The following is a 24,042-nucleotide window of genomic DNA, read 5'->3' on the forward strand; positions in this document are numbered from 1 at the left end:
GAGGGATGCATGTGGAGTGAGGAACAGTGAGGGAGGAAGAGGACGCCCAGCCAGGCAGCCACATCAACCAAGTCAACCCTGGTGATCGATGGAGCCACCAACTCCATGCTTGTTCTTCTGGGCTCTTGCCAATCCCTGAATGCTAAATCGCCTGTCAGGCTGAACTGGGCCTCCAACTGGTGCAGAGAGGCCCAGCCATCCCAGCCTTACCTACTGGCAGAACCCAGCTGCCAGAGAGCGCAGGCCAGACTGTGGAGAGTCCCCAGTGAACTCACAGAACCGGGAGGAATAACAGATCCTAACTGCCTTCTGCCAGTCAGTCTGCAAATGGCTCTGACCCAGTGCCACATAACCACGGTGGGTCCCCACCCATCTTTTGGGCCATCTTGTCTTTTCTTCACGGCCCCGCCCACCACCACTTCCTTCACGGGTCCCCCTCCACCCCCGGGTGCCGGAACTCATCACTCCCTTTTCTGAGTCCACTTCCTGGTTCCACCAACTCGCGTGAACACAATGCCAGACAATATACCCCCAGGGGCCGTCGCGCGATGCTGGGCACCTGTGTCTCAGATCTCCTAATTCACATATCCCGTGCTCTTGTGTCATGAAGGACTCCGAGTGGCTCAGGGACTTGGGAACAGGGTGCAACACTTGAAGGGGACGCTGGGGTCCTCATTTGTCAGATACCAGAACTGAGGTTTGGAGGTTGGGACTTGCCCAGGTAGAGCCAGGACTTGGGCTCAAATGTGTGCTTCTTCCTATGTGTCGGTGGGAACTGCTCCTCTGCTCCTGGATGGGAAGGCCGTGTCCCCGGTCAGAGGGGAAGGCCAGTCTCACACTCATCCGACCCAGCCGTGCCCTGCACTTCTCTTTACGGACGTGTGTTTCCAAGCCAGGAATCCAGAATGCCTTGGTCGGGGAGGGCATCGCTTGCTGCAGACACAGCCATCCATATGTCACTTCTGCTTTCTCTGTGCTGGTCCTCCCATAGGCATGTCACGTCCCCCCTTTTTTTTTTTTGCTTTCTAAATATTTTATTTATTTATTTATTTATTTATTTATTTATTTATTTATTTATTTATGGGGAGGGGGCGGATAGAGAATGGGCACACCAGTGCCTCTAGCCCCTGCAAACAAACTCCAGATGCCTGTACCGCCTTGCGCATCTGTGGCTACTGGGGAATCGAACCAGGGTCCTTAGGCTTTGCAGGCAAGTACCTTAACCATTTCTTTTGTGTGTGTGTGTCTAGATATGTTTATATGTAGGCACATGTGCAGGTGCACTTATGTGGGAAGGTGACGTACCTGTAGGGACAGAGGGTGACGTCAAGGGTCTTCTCCAGTCCCTCTCCCCCTTGCTCCTTTTGTGTGTATGTGCACATGTACATGGGTGGTATATGCATACGTATATGCCCATGTGGCACCCCATGTGCTTGCCTGTGGTGGGGTGCACTCACCCAAGGTGGCTGTAGTGGAACATTGGGTGCCCCCCCCCCCGTCGCTATGCCACCCTGTCTTGTTCTGAGCCTGAGCCTCTTACTGGTTGCTGAGCTTGTGGGGTTCTGACAATTCTCAGGTCTCTGCTCCCCTGCAGGATTGGGGCTCCAGGTGCGGTTTCAGGCCCCTTCGGGCTCTCGTGCACGTGTGCAAGAGGCACACTTAATCACTGAGCCATCTGTCCAGACCTCCACCTTATTCTCTGAGGCTGGGTCTCTCCCTGAGCCTGGAACTCAGCTCACCGACTTGGCTAGGCCAAATCCCCCCGTCTCTGCCTCCTCGGTACCGGGGTCACAGACGCATACCACCAGGCCCGGCATTTAACATGGCTGCTGGGGATCCGAACTCGGGGCCTCGTGCTTGTCTAGCAGGCACTTTATCCACTGAGCCATCCTCAGCCCTGCACACCCCCTTTCTTTTGCAGGTGCCAAACTTATCATAATGAATGAGGAAAAAAGAGACCCGGATAGTTTCCTTTAGCTCAGGCTGACCTGGCTTCTGGAACGGTGAGTCAGGGCCACTGGGGAGGGGGTCAAAGCTGAGGCTTCAGTCAACACCCTTGGTTGAAGGAAAGAAAGGAAGAGAAGAAGGCTAAAATAGAGTCCTTTCATTTATTGAAGTAACATGGATGGAACCCCCTTTTGGGCCAAGACCAGGGGCTCAAGTTACAAAGCCATGAGGAAGAGGGGCCCTCCTGGAGCTTTCAGTCTACGTGACGCGGGAACTGAGACTCTAAGCTCATCTTAGCCAGTCGGGGAAACTGAGGTTCAGAGGGAGGGAACGGAGGCCTGCTCACAGGTGCACGGCAGTCGGTGACCAAGTTCTGTTCTCCTTGCTTATCTTCTGGGCCTTTCTGGCTGCCACTCCATAGCTCAGAGGACCCTGAATCTGGAAAGAACCTAGTTGGGTGCAAGGACTTACTGGCTACTTCTCCTCTCCAGCTCAAGGAGGAAGTCCAGGGTGCAGGAGGAAGGGCATGTAGGGGAGAGAACTGGGTGGGGATTTCTTTTACTCTTCCCCCCCTCCACTGCATGTCCTCTGGTCATCTTTGAGTAACAACAGTCGAGATTAAACAGCAGAGATAATTCTCTGCCTGCTCCTCTCCCATTCTCCAGATGAGCAAGGAAGGGGAGACCTCAGAGCTTTGGCTATAGGCGTATAAATCCCAGGCACTAGGGTCCGCCTCCTCTGCCACCTTGCCCGTTGTGTCTGGGTTTGCAGGAGTCCGGGGAGGCTCTGGAGATGCACTTAACACCATCTCCAAGAAGTCTCCTCTGATCACAGCACCTCATATGGGCTTCAGGATGCCGGCCCCGTCCTTCAGGCTGGCTGGAGGTGGTCAGCAGAACTCCAGGTGCTGGTCAGCAGGGATATTGAACTTGAGTTTGTGGGTCTCGAAGAGGTTGCACAGCTCGTTGATGTAGCGCTGGTGTAGCCGGTCCACTTCCTCCTCGGTGGGCATAGACGTTTGCTTGACCTCAATGGGCTTCCCCACTGTAACGCACAGAGCCGGGCAGTGGCCCAGAGCTGAAGTCACCAGGGTCATGGGGGCCCTGGAAGCAGGTACCCACTCCTGTGACCATCCAGCAAGGTGTCCCGCTGCCACCCCTTTTACTCTGAGTTCAGGTACTGGATGCTAACATGTTAGATCAATTCCTGGACTCTAATGTAATGCACTTTACACCTGTGCTCTCCCTTCATTCTATGCAGATGAAACCTGTCTAATCCTACTAGCCGGGTGATGCAATGAGGCTCGGAGAAGTTAAGTAACCTGTACAAGGTCGCATAGCCAGGAAGCAGCACCAGGTTTTAAACCTTAGGGATGTGCTCTGTGCGCCCAGGGTATATGATTCTGCAAGTCCAAGATGTCACAACTGTTGGTGCCTGTATTTGGAGGATGCCATGGGGGTAGGGAGTGGAGGATGGTCACAACTGAGGCAGCTCTTCTTCCTCCTCTGCCCCAAAGGTGACCTTCCATGCCTCCAGGATCACAGGGAGGGATCAGGAAGACTCTCGGGAACCTCTTTCCTCTGATTCTGCCTGGCTGGGGAGGCAGGACCCTTGCCTTCTCTTGGGGATAGCTCTCGGGTGGCAGCAGCATTAAAGTTCATGAGAATTGCTACCACACGAGCCAGCAAGGTTTTACCAAGCATGTGCTCAACTGATAGATGAATGGACGGACGTATGGATGGATGGATGGATGGATGGATGGATGGATGGATAGAGGGATTTCTCTTTACAAATGTCAGAATGGGAATCCAAGAAGAAAACAAGAGATGTGTCCCCAATAGTTTCAAAAAACAATGTTGCCGGGCATGGTGGCGCACACGCCTTTGATCCCAGCACTTGGGAGGCAGAGGTAGGAGGATTGCCAAGAGTTCGAGGCCAGCATGAGACTACATAGTGAGTTCCAGGTCAGCCTGGGCTAGAGCGAAACCCTACCTCGGAAAACAAAACAAAAATGGCGTTAAGTCTATGCATTGAAGCTTGTGTCCTTTTCTCCTAAGAACCCCCAGGATCTAATTCAGCACTTATTAATTGCCAGTTTGCACAGAATTTTAACATGCTTGGCATACCTTCCCTGGTCTCTCCTTTCTCCACACTCAGCCCCATTAGACCTCGGGGTTATGAGTCCTCCTTCTCTGGCATAACAAATCAGATAGATCCTGATTCCCACCTCAGCTCTGTTGCTGAGAGGCAATGTGATCTTTTGAATCCCTGCCTCAAAGGTTGCTAAGACAAAGTGAGTCGCTGCATTACACACACACACACACACACACACACACACACACACACACACACACGTCCCCTACTCTCTTCTCTAGACAATCAGTGCTCAGCCATCAGTCTGTCTTATTGCAGTTCTTATCTTAGACTGTCTTCAGGTAAGGTTCCCTGCTTGTGCCTGACCTAGCCCCGTGTCCCCCTCCTCGCTGCACCCAGGCTCTGCCCCTGCGATCTGCCCCGCCCAGCCTGGCTCTCCACTCACCGATGGTGGTGATGGGCTGGCGGAAAGGCATCAAGCCGAAGCTGTACTGGAAAACACCGCGGCCATGGAAGAGAGGGAGGGAGATGCCCATGACCTTCTGCAGCCGATTCTGAATGTAGCGCAGCCAAGAGCCAGAGCTGTTCTGAACCTGGTTGAATAGGTTATTCTCTCCAAAGGAGAAGATCGGCACCAGCGCTGCCCTGGACGCAGGAAAGGACGCGTGAGAGGACCCAGAGAGATGCAGACGGAAAGGCCGCCTCACGGGGACTCAGCCACCAGCAATTGGAGCAGGGGACCGAACCCTGGACCGGAGGCAAGTGTCCTGCATTACCTCTCAGACCTACCATGACCCCTGTCTGACCTACGGAAGCTCCTCTCAGGCCTACAGAGACTGAAACGTTCCAGAGCACCCTCCCTGATGTAAAACTGCTGTTGTCTTGTCCTAGAACAATCTCTCCTGTCCCACTGGCTCTTCCTTAGAGATAACAGGCCTCAATGTGGGGGGACACCTCAGCGGTCAGCTCCCGACCCCATTCTTTCAAATTTTGGAGTTCTGAGCGAGAACTCTGGGACCATTCTCACCCAGTCCTCGTGATTTCTCCAGCCCTCCCTTAACGGGGACTTCTCTAAGCATTTGGAGGTGAGGTACCAGATTACACTTTTCACCGTGAGCATCCTGAGAACCTCCTTGTCGATCCAGAATCTGCATCCGTCTTTGCCGGCTCCCCACCAAAACACACACCTCTGCCTGAAGCCACAGTGCCCTCCCCAGGACCCCCTCCGTACCCGTGTATCAGCGCCAGCCTGACGAAGCCCTTGCGGTTCCGCAGCAGCAGTGTGTAGGCTCCGGGCCTGGCGTCCAGGGCTTCCTGGGCACCGCCAATGATGATGGCCAGCAAGTTGCCACCACCTTTCCTGTTCAGAACGTGGGCAGCACTCACCTTGTCTGATGTGACCAGCCCTAGGGAGAGAGGAAGGTAGGTCACGCGTGGGCCAAGGAAGCAGAGCTGTGAGGTTGAGTGTGGCCCAAGAACGTGACCCTCAGCATGAATCCTCTCCCTCCTCCCATCCCCCAGGGACTCAGTACCCAGCCCAGTGACGTAGGAAGTTCTTCTTTGAGTCCAGCCTCCTTCCATACTGCACATGCTTTTGTTTTTTCTTTGTTTGTTTTGTTTTTAGTTATGTACACAGAGTATATACAGCTATGTTGGTACCATCGTCAGCCTCCTCCCTCCACAGGGACCCTCCTTGTTGGGGAACGTGGGTCGTGCATTGTGGGCTTAGCCATCACTTATGGGTAAGAGGCAATGTCTCTGTGCACAATGTCCCAACATGTGGCTCTAACAATCTTTCCTCCCCCTCTTCCGCGAATTCCCCTGAGCCATGGTGGGCTCGTTTTTTAGGTCTACTTCAGTGATGAGGTCTCGGGAGCCTCCGTGTCTCTGGATCTCTGTGCATATGCCTTTGGAAGAAACACGAAACTGTTGGCAGCTCTCCCCTAAATCTCCCCTCCCGCCCACACGGCAGTCACATCTTCCTGAACTATCTGGGCTGGGATGGGGAGACTCACCTCCGGACATGATGTAATCCCGGAAGAAGGGAGCCCGGAACCACAAGTTCAGCATCATCAAGTGGGGGCAGATGCCCGGGAAGAGCGAGGAGAAACCCGTGCTCTCTGTGCACAGGTTGAGGAAGGCTCCGGCCGCCAGGACCCCGTGAGGATGGAAGCCTGCAATGTAGTTCCTGGAGGGGTCCAGATCCGCGGTCTTGACCAGCTGTGGGGACAGCAAGCCCGTCACTCGTGGCGGAGCCTGCATGCTGGTCCTGATGCCACTTACTAGTGTTATCACTGGACCCTGAGCCTCAGGGGTTCAGAAGCCCGGCCAGCCTGGTGCTTCCAAAGATAGAGGCGTGGTGTGTGATACCACCTTGGTTCTGGCTTGAGACAAGCGGTTCCCCCCCTGCCCCCGTGAGTCCTTATCTGTGATGTGGGACCATTTGGCCATCCCCGGGAGGCCCTGTTCTGCTCCCTCCTGGAGCTGTGGAGAGCTCCCGATGAGAGGGCAAGACAGGCTGGTGCAGAGAAAACTTAACAATTCATGACCCAGCTCAGCTTGAGCTACTTGCTTACCCCTTTCCAACAATGCACTTAGCAACCTGGGACGTCCACCTACATTGAACGGCATGCACACACCACTTTAAACCACGCAAGAGGTTGCTTCTCCCTAGCAACCCCTTGGCAACCCTTCCCCCTCCACTTCTGTCATTAGTTTCCATTCAAACACATCCCAGAAACATTTCCTGGAATAAGAGGCGGGGGATCAATCTAGCCTGAAATGGTGTGGGGTACATGTACAGTAAAGCAGGCTGTGTCCTCCAAGTGAACTTGTAGAGAAAAACCTTGGGTATATCATCTTATGCCTCTGCGCGATTGGATGTGCATATGATTCAAATCAGATGGGGAAAGGTATGCACAGCAAACTAAGGCTTATACAAACCAAACCTATACCACTCATAACAAAAGACCACCTACACCCTGCCCCTAGCAGCTGGCTTCTCCTCCTCCTGGACCCCATTAAAGGAAGCCTTGGCTGCTGTTCTCGGGCTCTAGCTCAAGAAGCCCTCTGTGACTTTGCAGGGCACCCTGTACTGTCCCTTTAAATAAAGTTTCCTGTTGCTTTGCTGTGGGTGCTCACTTTTTCAACTCTTTGGAAAAGGTGGCAAGAACCTGGAAACAAACACCCCATCCAGACAGGAACTCTATTCACAAAGGGGTCTAGAATTACAAGACTGCTGGACAAGATGAGAAGAAATCAGAGGGCCACACGGGGGCGCCACCACATCCTAACTTCACTCAAAAGGCAACTTGGCCAGGCCTGGTGGCGCCCACCTATGATCCCAGCACTAGGGAGGCCGAGGTAAGAGGATCACTGTAAGCTCAAGGCCTGCCTGGGACTACAGAATGAGTTCCAGGTCAGCCTGGGGCTAGAGTGAGACCCTATCTTGAAAATAAACAAACAAGACAACTTGGAACCTTCTAAAATTTATTACTGTTGCTGTTGTTATTATTAATTTTGTGTGTATGGTTGTATGGGTTCATTCATGACATGGCACTGACGTACAAGTCAGAAAACAACTTTGGGATGTCAGTGTTCTCCTTCAACCGTGTTTGAAGCAGGGTCTCTCTTGTTTTGCCACTGGGAAGGCCAGGCTAAATGACAAGTAACTAAGCTTCAGAATTCTCTTGACATTACTCCCATTGCTATAGGCATATTGGGATGGCAGGCATGGGCCACTGTGAGTTGGGCTTTTTAAATTTTTTTTTTAATTTATTTGCAAGCAGAGAGAGAGAGAGAGAGAATGGGCACTCCAGGGCATCTTGCCACTGCAAACGAACTCCAGACACATGTGCCACTTTGTACATCTGGCACTAAGTGAATACTGGGAACGTGAACCCATGCCATCAGGTTTGGCAAGCAAGTGCCTTTAACTCCAACACCGTGCATTGGAATTTTTTTTCTTTTTTTTTTTTTTAACGTGGGTTCTGGGGCTCAAACTTCAGGCACCTTTAACCACTAAGCCATCTCCCCACTTATTGCTTTTACATGTTGACATGTTTAGACCCATAGATTGGAGCTGTTCCCAGCCTTGGTCACAGAAGTTTCTTCTTGCAGCTAATGAAGAGAACCATGTTGACAAACGTGCTGAGGATAGGTGACTACTGTGTGCTCAGCCCTGAATGAGGCAACTGGATCGCTCCCCCAAAGCTCAGAGAACATTGCAGAAGACGGGGTAGAAAGAATGTAAGAACTGGAGGATGAAACAGAGTGTTGTAGGAACACTGCTTTCTGGACATGGCGTAGCTGCGACACTCAAATCACAGCAGGGTGGCCAGCTGCAGCAACAGCGGGTGGTGGAGGAAACCAACTGCTTTCTGATTGAATTTGAGACCCACCCAAGGGAGGGAATTCATGTCTGGTATTAAAATCTTAACCAAAAGCTTATGGCCGGAGAAGTCATAAGCTCTGGGGAAAGCTACTGCAGTTGCTTGACTGAAAGGATATGTTATGCTCACCAAATTTCCCTCTAAATGCTTCTGTATAATTAGGCACCTATCTTAATGCTACTCCCATTTTTTGGTGAGAGAAGCTTCTCTTTGCAGGTAGCGGTGGCTACTGGGGAAACTCAAAAGCCATCAAAGTGCTGAGAAGAAGTGACAGTGGAGTGTTCGGCACTAAGTGAGACATCTCTATCACACCCACCAAGGCTCGCGGATCACTGAGGAAGAGGTAGCGGAAAGAATGTAAGAGCCAAAGAAAGGGGAGGAGTGCTTTGCAATCCTGTCTTCCAGACACAAAGTGGCCATGGCCTTCGTGACCTCTCGGTGGCTGATGCCACCTACACAGGACCTGCATGATGGAAAATGATGACATCAAAATAGAAGCGGGGGGCTGGAGAGATGGCTTAGCGGCTAAGCGCTTGCCTGGGAAGCCTAAGGACCCCGGTTAGAGGCTCGACCCACGTTAGCCAGATGCACAAGGGGGCGCACGCGGCTGGAGTTCATTTGCAGTGGCTGGAGGCCCTGGCGTGCCCATTCTCTCTCTCTCTCTCTATCTGCCTCTTTCTGTCCCTCTCTGTCTCTCTCAAATAAACAAACAAAAATAACAAAAAAAAATTTTAAAAAAATAGAAGCTGGTTAGGTGGAAAGAAGAAGGGGTTCAGTGGAGGGGAGACAAAAGAGGGTGGTAGGAGGGGATTATGCTCAGGTTGCGTATATGAATGGAAGTTGTTGGTTAAAATGTTTTAAAAAAAATACAAAGAGAAGTGTAGCATATCAAATGAAAAACAATCACAGATGTGGTGGTTTCCTGCAAGAGGTTGAGTCCATCAGCATTCTGTTACTGATGAGGGAGAGGCTCATGAGAACCCCACTTCTCCCAGAGCAGCTAATGGTTGCTGGAAAGGAGGGGGGTGCCATGTGCCTCAGTGGCATAACCACTGGTAAGTTAATGTTACAATAAATAAGACCCACCCTTGCTCACGCAGGCAACCCTACTTTAACTCAGTGGTCACACACACACACACACACACACACACACACACACACACAGGTGTGAAAGCAGGGAGGCAACTAGTTAGGAAGAAAAAAGTTCATGACTGGAGACGTGGCTTAGTGGTTAAGCGCTTGCCTGTGAAGCCTAAGGACCCCGGTTTGAGGCTCGATTCCCCAGGACCCACGTTAGCCAGATGCACAAGGGGGCGCACGTGTCTGGAGTTCGTTCGCTGTGGCTGGAGGCCCTGGCACGCCCATTCTCTCTCTCTCTCCCTCCCTCTTTCTCAAATAAATAAATAAATATAATAATAAATTAACAAAAAAGGAGTTCAGCAAGAGTGGGAGGGGGTAAAAGAGGGCAAGGGGGTGAGTACAATCAAAATATATTATATACATGTATGAAATGAGCAAAAGCAAAGCCTGGCGTGGTGGTGCACACCTTCAATCCCAGCACACAAGAAGCTGAGGTAGGAGGATCGCTGTGAGTTTGAGGCCAGCCTGAGACTACATAATGAATTCCAGTGTTAGCCTGGGCTACAGCAAGACCCTACAACACCAAATAAAAAAATAAAAATAAAATCTTAAAAAAAAAAAAGAAAGAAAAGACAACTTGGCACTTCTGCCCTGAAAGTGAGCATTAACTACAGGATATATCAGGTAGAAACACGCAGACCCCAAGGCTATTCTGGCCCCATATCACAAGAGTCTTTCCTGCCCCAAGGCTAGACCTTCACCGCCTTGCATCCACTCTCAAGACTTGCCCCAAGCTTGTCAGGCCCGAAGCATAGGGGGTACAAGAGTGCCCACCAGAGGGGAACAGAGAGAGCCACTTGTCATTAGGTATTTCTAGGAGAAACAGTGCAGACGGAGGGGCAGGAACCGAGCTGATCTGTGCTGATCTGCACGGGCCGTAGCTGAGCGCAGAGATCATGGCTAGAGACCACGTTATGAGTGGAGGATAACCCTTTCCCACTCCACGAGGACCCACGCTCCTCACCCTGTGCTGCGGAAGCCACAGCCATCAGCGAGGCGAACCCCAGGCCCAATCCCAGATGCCTGGGCAGGATGCCCCCTGGTAAGGCTCAGCTTTGCCAGGGTTCTTCCTGTGAGGAATCTGGTTGGTGCCTTTGAGGCCATAGAGGCCTGGCTGCCCAGCCTCACAGCAGCTTGGAGGCAGCAGTGGGGCCCCGAGTCTGTATGCCCATCTAGGCTGCATAGCTTCATATGCTCCCGTCTTTGACCCGAAGTTGCTCTCTGCATTCCCCACCACACACGCAGTCCCCCAATACCCTCCAGGCCACCACTGGCCCTTGTAGAAGGACAGCAGGAGCCATAAGGGAGGAGCTGTTACCTTCCCAGCCAGGCCCACCCTTTTCTCCTAGTAGAGTGGATTAAAGAGATTGGGAAATGCCAGTATGATGGAAACTTCTGGTTTTCTCACCAGAAAGGGTACTTGGCTGAAGACCCTGTCTGAAGGACTTCAAAATCATCCCTTGCTCCATGCATAGAAACACTTGCTTATAAATGTTCATCCTCATGAGAGGGCATTCTGAACCTCCATAAATTAAAAAAAAAAAAAGAAAGAAAGAAAGAAAGAAAGAAAGAAAGAAAAATAAAAAAGAACTGAACTTTTGTTTGTTTGTTTCCAGGCAAGGTCTCTCACACTAGTGCGGACTGACTTGAAGTCACTCTGCAGCTCCAGGCTGGCTTCAAACTCACAGCAATCCTCCTACCTTGGCCTCCCTAGTACAGACCTGAACTTTTTTTTTCTTTATTTTTCTTTATTTATTTGAGAGGAAAGAGGCAGAGAGAGAGAGAGAGAGAGTGAGAGAGAGAGAATGGGTGCACCAGGGCCTCCAGCCACTGCAAATTCCAGACGTGTGTGCCCCCTGTGCATCTGGCTTACGTGGGTCCTGGGGAATCGAACCTGGGTCCTCAGCCTTCACAGGCAAGCGCCTTAACTGCTAAGCCATCTCTCCAGCCCCTGACTGCTGGATGTTTGCTCTTGCTTTTGGTGGTGACTTTTCTCTCTGCTTGGGCCCAGCTTCATCTGCCACTGTGGAACTTCCCTTGGATCTGTAAGCTTCATGTAAATCCCTCCTTCCTCCCATAGACTGTGTCTGGTCTGAAGGCTCATCCCAACAACCTGAGGCTGTCTACTGCCGAACCTTAAATAAATAAGCAAATGAATGGATGAATCAGTGAATGAGTACTTTGCCCTTTAAGAGTGAAGCATTTGGATAAACGTCCAGGTGAGTGTGGGGACACATTCCCAGGCAAGGGGACCAATATTGGCATGCACACTGACACATGTGCATATCAGTGTGAGCACTGTGTGGTGACCATAGCCCCACTGAGGTCCAGACATGGTTTTTACTGAGTTCTTTCTGTGCTAACCTGCCTGGATTACCTACCCCTGGGCCAGTCTGCCATGGCATCACTGAGAAGATCGGAGGTCGTGTGCCCTATATAATCTGAGTCTCTAACAGGTCTGGGACAGAGGAGATGTTTGGGAAGAGTGGAATGAGGGAAACAAAGGAAGGAAGCCAGTGGGAAAAGCTGATGTGGGCCACCTCGGAAGGAAAGCCCCTGCTCACGGTCCACTTCTGACAGGTCAGCTGGATCCCACAGCAGTGGACCCGACACTGAGGAGCTGGAGGCTCTGCTCACTACAGAACTGTGTCCCTTTGATGGCTTGGTTTTCACGCTGTTCCACCGCAAGACAGCAATGACTCCTCCCTGGCAGGCTTCTTGCTACAGGTTCCCATGAAGTAAAGGAAGAGGAGGGCGGTTGTTGAAGCGGGGTCCCTCTGCCGCTCCCCCGACTCTGCTAAAGAAGGGGAGGGTGGCCAGCTGTGATGGTGGGTGTCAGGCTGGGAAGACAGCTCAATCAGTAAAGTGCTTGAGGATCTGAGTCCAATCCCCAGAATCCACATTAAAATGCCAGTTATCGGGGCTGAACGGTTAAGGCATTTACCTGTGAAACCTGAGGTCCCAGGTTTGATTCCCCAGGACCCACGTAAGCCAGATGCACAAGGTGGCACACACGTCTGGAATTCATCTGCAGTGGCTGGAAGCCCTGGCACACCCATTCTCTCTCTCTCTCTCTGTCTCTCACTCGCTCACTCTTGGCCTCTTTCTCTTTCAGATAAATAAATAAAATACAATTCTTTTTTTAAAAAATGCCAGGTGTGGGGGCACTCGTACCAGCAATCCCAACACTGGGGAGGCAGAGACAGGTAGATCCCTGGGGCTCACTGGCCAGAAAGTGTAGCCTACTTGGCAAGCTCTAGGCTCATGAGACTCTGTCTCAAAAGAGGTGGACAGTGTTCCTGAGGATGACATCCAAGGCTGTCCTCTGTCCTCCACACGCATGTGCACACAAGCCATGGCTGGGCACCCGCCCTGAGGCTGGCCATGGCACTGGGCGATGGGGCTTAGGGGAGGAGACGACCAGGTTCCTAGATTCTGGGAATTGCGTTTTTATTGATATCATTTATATGCTATTAAATTCACCCTTTAAAAGTATACAGCTCAGTGCACTTTGAAAAGGGTTGTGCAATATTACCACTCAGTTCCGAGCATGTTCACTACTCCAGAAAGAAACCCACGCCGGCCATGAGTCACATCCCCTGGCAACCACCAATCCGCTCTGCCCCCGAGTGTGCCCGCTCTGAAGACTTCAAAAACGGAGCCGTAAACATATGAACCTCGTGGCTGGCCTCGCTGACTTACTGGTATGTTTTCGAGGTCTCCTCCATTCAGGGTCAGGACTTCACCCCATTTTCTGTCACTGACAATAGTCCATTGTGTGGTGACCCCCCCCCCCATTTTGTTTGTCCTTTCATCCGTGGATGGACGTTTGAGTCATTTCTACTCTTTGACTATTAGGAATAATGAATGGGTCCGTGAACAGTTGTGCTCCGTCTTGTGTGAACATGTTTTCAGTTCTTTTGGAGGGAGGGCCTAGAAGGCTATTTTAATCCTAAGGGCTGCCTAGAAGATCCCCAGCACTGGCTGCCACCCCTCCCCCCCGCCCACGTCATGTCAGCCCAATCCTGTCTCTCCACAAGGGACTTGGGTCTTCTCACACCCTCGGCATGATGCACACCATCCAGAACCCGTCGCCCTCAGGGCTCTTTGGGGACACAGGAAGTGTCCTGACTGCTAGCTTGTAACATTCATCAGGGCCCTCGGGGCTGCCTGTATTGTGACAGCCCCAGTGGTGGCTTGAATGTCAAACGTCCCCGTAGATTCATAGGTTTGAATACTTAATTCCCAGCTAGTGGCGCTCTTCTGGGAGGTTGTTCAGCCTCCAGGAGGGACGCCTTGCAGGGGGAAGTGGGTCACTGGGGGCCAGTCCTGAAATCTTATCGTCCACACCTCTTGTTGCTTACACCCTCTCTTCCTCCCTGATGAAGTGATGATGTGATGGCGGCTGTCTGCTCTTGCCGTGTTTGCCCCACCGTGACAGACTTTCCCCCAATACTATAAGCCAGGGGCTGGACAGATGGCTTGGTGGTTAAGGCACCTGCCTGCACAGCCAAAGGACCCAGGTTCGATTCCCCAGGACCCGCATAAAGCCAAATGCACAAGGTGGTGCGTGTATCTGGAGTTCATTTGCATTGGCTAGAGGCCCTGGCACACCCAGTCTCTCTCTCTCTCTCTCTCTCTATCTGCCTCTTTCTCTCTCCCTCACATAAATAAATATTACTGGGGCTTGGACAGGTGTGGTGGCACATACCTTTAATCCTTGCACTTGGGAGGCGCAGGCAGAGGTAGGAAGATCACAGAGAGTTCAAGACCACCCTGAGATTATGCAGTGAGTTACAGGTCAGCCTGAGCTACAATGAGACCCTACCTCAAAAAAACAAAAATACAAAATAAATAACATTTTAAAAATAAATTAAAAACGGAGAGATGGCTTAGTGGTTAAGATGCCTGCCTGTGAAGCCTAAGGGCCCACGTTCGACTCCCCAGAAACCACGTGAACCACATGTACATGGTGGTGCACGGGTCCAGAGCTCCTTCCTTTGCAGTCTCTGGGGGCCCTAGCATGCCCATTCTCTCTGTCTCCCCCCAACCAAATAAATAAATACATAAATAAAATTATGCTTTAAAAAACTGTAAGCAGGCTGGGCGTGGTGGTGCACGCCTTTAATCCCAGCACTTGGGAGGCAGAGGTAGGAGGATCGCCGTGAGTTCGAGGCCACCCTGAGACACCATAGTGAATTCCAGGTCAGCCTGGGCTAGAGTGAGACCCTACCTAGAAAAAACAAAAACAAAAACAACAACAACAACAACAAAAAAAAAAAAACTGTAAGCAAAAAATAAACACCTTTCTTACACAACTTCTGGTTGGCTGTTTTGTCCCAACAATGAGAAAGTAACTGGTACAGTCCCACTGCACAGGTGAGGAAACCGAGTGTGCAGGAGTTAAACGCTGTATGCTTTACCACCAAAAATATTATAGAGTTGCAGAGGAGCCCGAGGCCCCACAGGCGCCTGGGATCTGAGTGCCGCCATGTCCCGTGGACAACACAGAGAGCACAAGAGAGTTGGAAAGCCTCTTAGACAAGCTTTGGAATTTTCTAGTCAACCTTGCAAGGTCCAGGGCCCCAGGCTCCCAGCCCAGGTTCCAGCCTGCCTCGCCGCTCCAGGGCAGGTCAGGTCAGGGAGGGCCGTTCCTGATCTATTTATGTACCTAGATTGCTTGGCAAGCAAGCAGGGTTTGATTGGATAGGTCTGCTGTTGGCTTTGGACAAGGCTCAGGCTGTTGCCTGTGCATGGGCGTGCATGGGCGTGCACGGGCGTGCGTGGACGTGCGTGTGCTTGGAGTCCTTCCCTGTTTCCTCCCTTCGCAGTCAGATGGAGGGCTGCAGGGAAGGCTGCATAGTCTCTCCATGGGGCCTCGAACTCACGGCGATCCTCCTGCCTCTGCCTCCTGAGTGCTGGGATTAAAGGCAGGTGCCACCGCATTATTGTGGTCACTTTTTAAGGTAGGGTCTTGCTGTAGCCCAGGCTGACCTGGAATTCACTATGTAGTCTCGAGCTGGACTCCAACTCACAGTGATCCTCCTACCTCTGTCTCCCAGGTGCTGGGAATATATATACTTTATTTATTTATTTATTTATTTATTTATTTATTTATTTATTTATTTTGGTTTGTCGAGGTAGGGTCTCATTCTAGCTCAGGCTGCCCTGGAACTCACTATGTAGTCTCAGGGTGGCTGAAACTCATGGCGATCCTCTTACCTCTGCCTCCCGAGTGCTGGGATCAAAGGCAGGCACCACCATGCCCAGCTAAACATATATTTTTATTTATTAGAGAGAGAGAGAGAGAATACAGGTGCACCAGGCCCTCTTGCCAGTGAAAACGAGCTCCAGACACATGCAGCACTTTGTGTATCTGGTATTTGTGTATCATGAGCATTAGGAAATTGAACCTGGGCCATTAGGCTTTGCAACCAAGTGCCTTTAAAAACTGGTCCAGCCCTAAATCTTCTAAAAGCAAGATGCATTTCACAATTCTAATTGGAAAATGTTTTTTATTTATTTTTTTATTTTTATTTTTTTTTTTTATAAAAGAGAGAGAGTGTGTGTTGGCGTGCCAGGGGCTCCAGCCAGTGCGATCAGACCCAGATGCATGCGCCCTTTGCTGCGCATGTGCGACTTTGCAGGCTTGCATCATTGTGTATCGGGCTCACATGGGACCTGGAGAGTCAAACATGAGTGCCTGGGCTTCACAGGCAAGCGCCTCAACTACTAAACCATCTCTCCAGCCCTATATTTTTATTTTTATTTATTTATTTATGAGAGAGAGAGAGAGAGAATGGGTGCAGCAGGGCCTCTAGCCGCAGCAAAAAACTCCAGACACATGTGGCACCTTGTGCATCTGGCTTACGTGGGTTCTGGAAAATACAAGTCCTTAGGCTTTGCAGGCAGGTGCCTTAACCATTAAGCCATCCCTCCAACCCCCGGAAGATGGTTTTCTCGTGGTATATGTAATACCGTGTGCTTCACCACCAACGGTATTAGCGAGCTAAGTAAGCGTAGCCTGCGGCAGGTCCTGAGTGCTGGAGAGAGTGCCTGAGGGGGCGGACAGTCCCAGCGCCTACTCCATACCAGGCACTGGACACATGCCCTTCCCCTTTGCCCTCTGTCATCAGTGGGAGCAGTACTGGTATCAGTGCCCAGGTGCACGAGAGAGAGCACTGAGACACGGGACCATGAACTTGCTCCAGCTGCTGAGGGGGCGGGGAGAGGCTGGTCTGGCCCATGAGCCAGGCTCCACCTGTGAAACCAGCTAGCGAGCCCACCCCCCAGTGTGAAAGGTGACAGAGATTAATGAGACGGGGAGGGGGGGTGCACTCCAATCAGGTCCCCGTCCCAGTGACATAGCTTCTGCTTGGAGAATTGAAATGGTGGGAAGAGACAAAGTGAGCTAAGTGCTCAGAGGCCCTGTCTTACAGGCTGAGGCCGAAACGGGTTTTATCCTAAGAATGAGTGATGCATAGAGGATGCAGGGCGGGGGGAGAGGAGAGCGGACAAAGGGAGGGTACAGGCCAGGGCTCAGGGAGGCTGGTAGGGGGGGCGCAGGACGGAAGCCAGGTACTAAAGCAGTGGTTGTCACTAACAGAGCACTTGCCACCTCCGTCCTTATCTGTCTACAGACAGTTTTTGGTGATTTCAGCTGCAGGAGGGGTGTGTTGGCATTGAGTGGGTAGTTAGTTGACAGGGATAAGGCCAGTCCGGACAAAGAGTTATAAGATCCCACTGGATTGGGATTGACTTAGCCATCTGGGAGCTGCCTGGCTTGAAGGAGCAGGGGCAGGGGGGGGTAGATGGGAGCTGTCCTGCGCTGTCCCCAAACTGGTTCTCACAGTGACAAGTTTGACCCAAGATCATGGCCTTGGTCACAGAATGGAGTCCCTGCCAAGGTCTTCAGTGTTTACTCTGAATGATGAAATCCTCACAGGGGACACCCAGCTCCTAAGCCTGTCTTTGGCATGTGGCGGGGACATCGTTCCCTACGCAAATTGCCTAACTCTACATCATTAGCTCTGTAGGAAGAAGATGGGATAACATTTATTTATTTATTCTTTATTTGAGGTGTGGTCTCACTCTCGTCCAGGCTGACCTGGAATTCACTCTGTAGGCCCAAGCTGGCCTCAAACTCACAGTGATCCTCCTACCTCTGTCTCCTGAGTACTTGTATCATTATGCCTAGCCCAGGTGACTTTCAATAGCTGGGAAGGGGTCTAGAGAGAAAGCTCAGAGCTTAAAGGTGCTTGGTCATAAGCCTAAGAATGGCCTGGATTCTATGCTCCAGTGCCCACGTAAAGCCAGATGCATAAAATAGCATATGCATCTGGAGTTCATTTACAGTGGAAGAAGGCCCTGGTGTGTGCACATACACTCATTCTCTCTTGCGTGCACACACTCACTCAAATATATAACCATATATATGTATATATATATGGTTATTTCATATGGTTATATATATATGTATATTTGAAGTAAATAAATAAAAAATAAAATAAAAGTTGGGGAGCTGACTCATCAGTTAAAGGTGTTTGCTTGTAAAGCCTGCTGACCAGAGTTCTATCCTCCAGCATGCAGGTAAGTCCAGATTCAATGTGGTACATATGTCTGTGACCCCAGTGCTTCTACAGCAATGGAAAATGGAGCCAGGAGAATCCGAATCTTGTGGGCCAGCTAGATTGTTTGCAGCTGTCAGAGACTGTGTCTTGAAGAAAGTGGAAGAGCACAGACACCTCAAGGTTGCCCTCTGACCTCCACATGCATGCCACGGCATGTGTGCCCGTACACATACACCCCACACCCAGACACATAAGAACTTGGGGGGGGGGAGCAGGAGAGATGGCTTAGCGATTAAGGCACTTGCCTGTGAAGCCTAAGGACCCAGGTTCAGTTCCCTACTATCCACATAAGCCAGATGCACAAGGTGGCACACGTGTCTGGAGTTTGTTTGCAGTGTCTGGAGGCCCTGGTGCACCCATTCTCTATCTGCTTCTTTCTCTTTCCAATAAATAAATAAAACATTTTGGGGCTGGAGAGATGGTTTAGCGGTTGAAGCACTTACCTGCAAAGCCAGAGGGCACAGGTTCAATTCCCCAGGACCCATGTAAGCCAGATGCACTAGGTGGCACATGCATCTCAAGTTTGTTTGCAGCAGCTAGAGGGGCGTGCCCATTCTCTCTCTCCCCCCATCTTTCATAAATAAATAAATAAAATATTTTGTCAAAGAATTTTTTTAAAACACGCTCAAAGGCACAGTAACTTTCCTTCAAGTTCACAGAGACAACCAATCAAAGCTTGGAAATCAAGGGAGGACCTCTGCATTTGCTGAAGGAACACAGAGGCTTGTGTAAGCAGAATGTGTGTGTGTGTATGTGTGTGTGTGTGTGTGTGTGTGTGTGTGTGTGTGTGTTGCTGGGGGTTGGGAGACTCAGCAGAGCTGGGTGCCCAGAAAGGAGGGCGGGAGGGAGAGAGGGGTCACCCAGAGATCTGAGGCCACCGCCCACCCTTATTGCATGCCAGCCTAATAAAGTTATAGCCAAAGGAAACGACACCTCGCCCTCTGCTGGCCACCTATGGTACTGCCCACCCCAGTACAAAGGGTCTGCAGGCTCAACAAACTGCATAGGATTTCTGCAAGTTTGGCGCCCTACCACAGTTGAGCACCCTCCTCAGAGCCCTTGGCTGGAGAACGAACAGAAAGGCTTCTGTGAGCTTTACAGCCTGAAATTCAGGTGCCCAGTAGCAAGAATGGTCCTGAGCCATGAGCCTGGGCTGCCCAGATCAGGGAAACTGACAGCTACCAGTTCCAATTCTGGGCAGTGGCTGGAAGGGGCTCTGCTGTGACCTGAAACACCTTTCCAGCCTCAATGTAGGTTACCCCTACTTTACTTACACTGAGCCAGGCTGCTGCTCAGAACCCCCCCCCCCAGATAAAGCCCCTGGCCTCTGTGCTGTCCCCTTCTCTGTGGGTAAGGGCAGGATTCAGTTCACAAGTGGGAAGCCAGGCCAGAGCTCAGCTGGAGGCCAGAAGTGGCTGATGTCACCTACACCTCCCCAGGGGAACTCTGGACCTGCCTGACACAGGGGCAAGGAGAGAGGAGAGGCGGGGAAGGGAATTCAGAGTAAAGTTCAGAGGTCCCCAGGGTGGGGACAGGGGACTCTGCCTGAGATACACTCTGCCTGGATACTTTCAGGATTCAATAAGCCTGTCTTGTCTTTACTGAGGAAACCTTGAGGGGGGGCCCTGCAGAGGAAACCCATGCAAGGGGTGAAGGAAACTGTCCCTCACCTAAGTCCTTGTAGGCAGCCCAGGCTCTCTGCCCTTTGACATGACAATGCCCACTGCTCCTGAGTGTGACAGTCTCCCCTGACCCCTTGCCAGCCCCTCCCACACTGGCCCTGTCCTTGGAGGCCCTGCTCACTAAAGTATCGAGAACTTCAGCACGTTGGCACCAGGACTCCCATCAGAGCGCAAAGAACACCCCTGACTTTGGCCCAGAGTCTCATGACTCAGACATGTTATTTAACATCTGTTGGCCTGTTTCCTCCAGCCCTTCCCTTGGGCCAGCAGGGGACCTCATTCTTGGAGGGCAGGAAGAGGTAGAGGCTCCCAGTCAGGGTGGGAAAAGCCAGGCTGGTGTGAAGGTCAGAGCAGCTCCATGCTCACGGCTCAGAGTCCCATCGACACAGTGAACCTGTGGACCCACGACTGCGACCCTCCCAGGACTGTGGTGGCACGGTCTCTCTGAACCCACGCTGCCCAAGTGTGGCATCATCTCGATTGTACATGTGGCTCAGAAACACTGGATAATTCGCCCCCGGGCACATGGCTGCTATGGAGCAGGTCAAGATTAGGATCTAGCCCTGAAATTATATGGTGAATTCCAGGTCAGCCTGGTCCAGAACAAGACTACCTCCAAAAAATAAACAAAAACAGGATCTGGTCTGTCTAGCTCCAGAAGCCACGTTCCATATCTCTCCTTTCTTTTGTCCAGAGGAGAGTCCACAGCCCTGACCTGGCCTCCTGCATCCCCACTACCTTCTTAGCCTGCCAATAAGCCATCACTTTCTGGCTGCTTAGGGCTCAGTGTGTCCGCTGGGGAGCCGCAGAGTCTGCCCACTCAAGCCCGGGGAATCGGTTCCATTCTGAACCGACTTTCAAGTCCAAGGCCAAGCATTCACCATGAACCAGAGAGCTAGTGGTCTGAGGATCCTCGAGGTGGGAGCAGCCGGTCTGCTTACTGATCCAAAGGGACACCAAGGTCAAAAGCAGGACAAGGCCTTACCCAAGGGCCGGCCAAAAGTAAGACAGGACAGAATCTGCCTTCTCCCGCACCAATGAACACGTGGTAAATTTGCAGAGCTTGATATCTGATTTCATCACACACCATCCTTCTCTGCTGTTAATCTCCTCATCTGATCAACATAATGTGGGGCCAGAGGGTCTCTTAGGACCTTCACACAACCTCTGGACTAGTGGCATAGTGATCCTTTAAAGACCCACAGCATTCAGCAGCCTTCACAGTGGTCCTGGATCCCGCTCCAGAAACAGGCTCCATTCTTTCCTGAGCTTCCTAGTGGAGAAGTCCAGGTTCCCGCCTCTCAGCCCAGCCTTATGCTAACTACACAAAGGCCACACTTACCCCTGGAGATGAGGGGCCTGCCCACACCGCAGCTAGCCCTCCTGCGGCCCCCAAAGCTACTCACAGAGACGGGGAAGTAATCCCTCATGTACTTCCAGATGGCAAAGCGTCTGAAGGCCTCGATGCGGCGACCCCCCTGCCACGGCTTGTTCCAGTCCAGGTACCACCAGGTGGCATACAGGACGGAGAAGAGCCAGAACTTGGTAAACAGGAGGGCTATGAAGACCACGATGCAGGTCTGGGCTGGGGAGGAAGCAGAACAAAGGCAGATGGAACCCCAGCCCCGCTTCCACCATAACACCCCAAACCAGCTGCTCCGCGGCTGCCCACACCTAGTTGCGGGAGGAAGATATCAGCTTCGGTGCCCTTCAGGAGGGGACACAACGGGCCAGGCTGCTCCGGAGCAGGGCCCCGCCCAGATGCGCACTACCCCAAAGCCATTTTCCTAATGAGCCAGGCTGCCCAACCGCGCCAGAAAGATGTTCTGCATCCACCAGGCACTCAATAAATGGGACCACTGGGCTGGAGGGATGGCTTAGCGGTTCAGGCGTTTGCCTGCAAAGCCAAAGGACCGAGGTTCGATTCTCCAGGACCCACGTTAGCCAGATGCACAAGGGGGGTGCACGCGTCTGGAGTTTGTTTGCAGTGGCTGGAGGCTCTGGCACACCCATTCTCTTTCTCCCTTTCTCTCCCTCTTTCTCTGTCAAATAAATAAAAACAAATAAAATATTTTAAAAATAAATGGGACCACTGATTGGGTGGATTTTCGCATTCCATCTTCGGGAAGTTCAAGGCAAAAGAAGACCCTCTGCTGCCCAGCCTTTCTGCCCACTCTCTGCCTAGGCTAAGTTGGCAGCGCTCTCCTCTTACTAGGCATCTTCAACTCCCCGAGGCTCGCCCCAGCAGCTCAACCTGCCACTGTCCCTGTGAGCTGGACCTATCGCCTCACTTACAGGCTTAGACCGCCAATATTCTGGCCACACCCCACCGTGAAGGCGTCCTAGCCCCTTTCAGCTCCCTCTGCTCCACGGGCTAACCCTGGCTACACTGGGGGCACAACAGAGGTAGGACTAGTAGTGATTTAACAAGGCATGCCCCCTCAGGGGCAGACCCCTGTGTCAATGTGCCTTCAAAATATCCCTTAGAGGGATGGTCCAGTGGTTAAGGCCTTTGCCTGCAAAGCCTGAGGATGCAGGCTCGATTCCCCAGGACCCACGTAAGCCAGATGCACAAGGTGGCACACACGTCTGGAGTTCGTTTGCTGTGGCTGGAGGCCCTGGAGTGCCCATTCTCTCTCTCTCTCTCTCTCTCATAAATAAATAAATAATTTTAAAATATAATAAAAAATATCCTCCCTTGACAGTACAAACTGAGCATGCCCAGAGGCATTTCGGTCCATCATTTTATATCTTTTCCAAATGTGTTCTATGATTTAGAGTTAAGCATGTGCAAAAATTGTCTACTGCCTCTTTTCTTAATGATGACCTTAATTGAGCATGCTCAACCCCCCTTTATGAATGTGCATATGCCTCCCGAATAAAATCCCCATGTTGGGTCTGGAGAGATGGCTTAGCATTTAAGGCGTGTGCTTTGGCAAAGCCAAAGGATCCAGGTTCGATTCTCCAGAACCCACATAAGCCAGAGCACAAGGGGACGCATGTATCTGGAGTTCGTTTGTAGTGGCTGGAAGCCCTGGCGCGCCCATTCTCCCTCTCTCTCCCTCTCTTTCTCTCTCTCTCAAATAAATAAATAAAATATATTTTTTAAAAAATTAGCCAGGTGTGGTGGCGCACACCTTTAATCTCAGCACTCAGGAGGTAGAGGGAGGAAGACTGCTGTGAGTTTAAGGCCACCCTGAGACTACATTGTGAATTCCAGGTCAGCCTGGGCTACAGTGAGACCCTACCTGGGGCGGAGGGGGGAAATCCCTATGCTTTCTTTGTCTTCCTGGGAGTGTTGCTTTGAAAATGACTCAGGGCACTCTTCTCATTTGTTGCAGCTAATCAATTTTATGTCTTGACCGTACTTAATTTGGTTTTGCGCTCACCAAGACACAAAATCAGTGCATTTGGTTACAGGGCCAGGGCTAGTGCGGGCATTTCTCCTGACCTTTAAGGTCTTCACCTTTTTTTTTTTTTTTTTTTTCATTTTTGAGGTAAGTTCTCACTCTAGCCCAGGCTGACCTGAAATTCACTATGTCGTTTCAGGCTGGCCTCAAATTCATGACGATCCTCTACCGAGTGCTGTAACTAAAGGCCCAGGCCACCACGCCTGGCTTGGTCTGCCTCTTTTGCTGCATGAGAATCCTTCTCATCTTAGATCAGGGGGTCTGTGAAGCTGTGCCTGACCAGATCCAGATAAGAGTGTCATTCCCAGAAAAGACTGCATCCCCTTCCCTCCACTCACCACCTCGCCTTAGATTTTCAGTGATGGGGAAGGAGCCCTGGGAATCGCGCATGCTAGGCAAGTGCTCTGTCCCTGAGCCATCCCTCAGCCTCTGCTGCTAAGATTCTTACGACAACTGCCATCCAATTATGCAGTACCTTTGGATGTAGGTAAACTGGGCTGCCACTCACAGCAGGCCTGCTAGGTGGGGCAGGAGGGGGTGCACAGATCCTTTTGACCCAGTGTGTACAGCAAAGAATCAGAAGCCAGAGCATAGGTTGGAGCCACAAGCAACACTCAATATGCGGCAACGGCTGCTCAGCCGTGAACAACAGGCAAAACCTTGTCCTCTTGTTTCCAGTGTTGTATTCGGGGGACTTTGCGTGTTGTTCTAAATTTTTTAAATATTTTATTTTAATTTATTTGAGAGA

General features: G+C 51.4%; 1 protein-coding gene across 1 annotated transcript in view; it reads right to left on the reverse strand.

Moving 5' to 3' along the window:
- Positions 1-2,094: 2,094 nt before the first annotated feature.
- Positions 2,095-24,042, reverse strand: part of Mogat2 (monoacylglycerol O-acyltransferase 2) — a 29,399-nt gene continuing 7,451 nt past the window's right edge. Inside the window, exons 2-6 of the mRNA XM_004656263.2 lie at positions 21,291-21,469; positions 6,057-6,261; positions 5,273-5,447; positions 4,487-4,686; positions 2,095-2,991 (exon numbers count right to left, since the gene is read on the reverse strand). Of these exons, the coding sequence (XP_004656320.2) occupies positions 2,837-2,991; positions 4,487-4,686; positions 5,273-5,447; positions 6,057-6,261; positions 21,291-21,469 (914 nt within the window). The 3' untranslated portion in view covers positions 2,095-2,836. The remainder of the gene's footprint in view (positions 2,992-4,486; positions 4,687-5,272; positions 5,448-6,056; positions 6,262-21,290; positions 21,470-24,042) is intronic.

Source organism: Jaculus jaculus, chromosome 3 (genome assembly GCF_020740685.1).
Source record: "Jaculus jaculus isolate mJacJac1 chromosome 3, mJacJac1.mat.Y.cur, whole genome shotgun sequence".
In the NCBI taxonomy this organism is placed as follows: Eukaryota; Metazoa; Chordata; class Mammalia; order Rodentia; family Dipodidae; genus Jaculus; species Jaculus jaculus.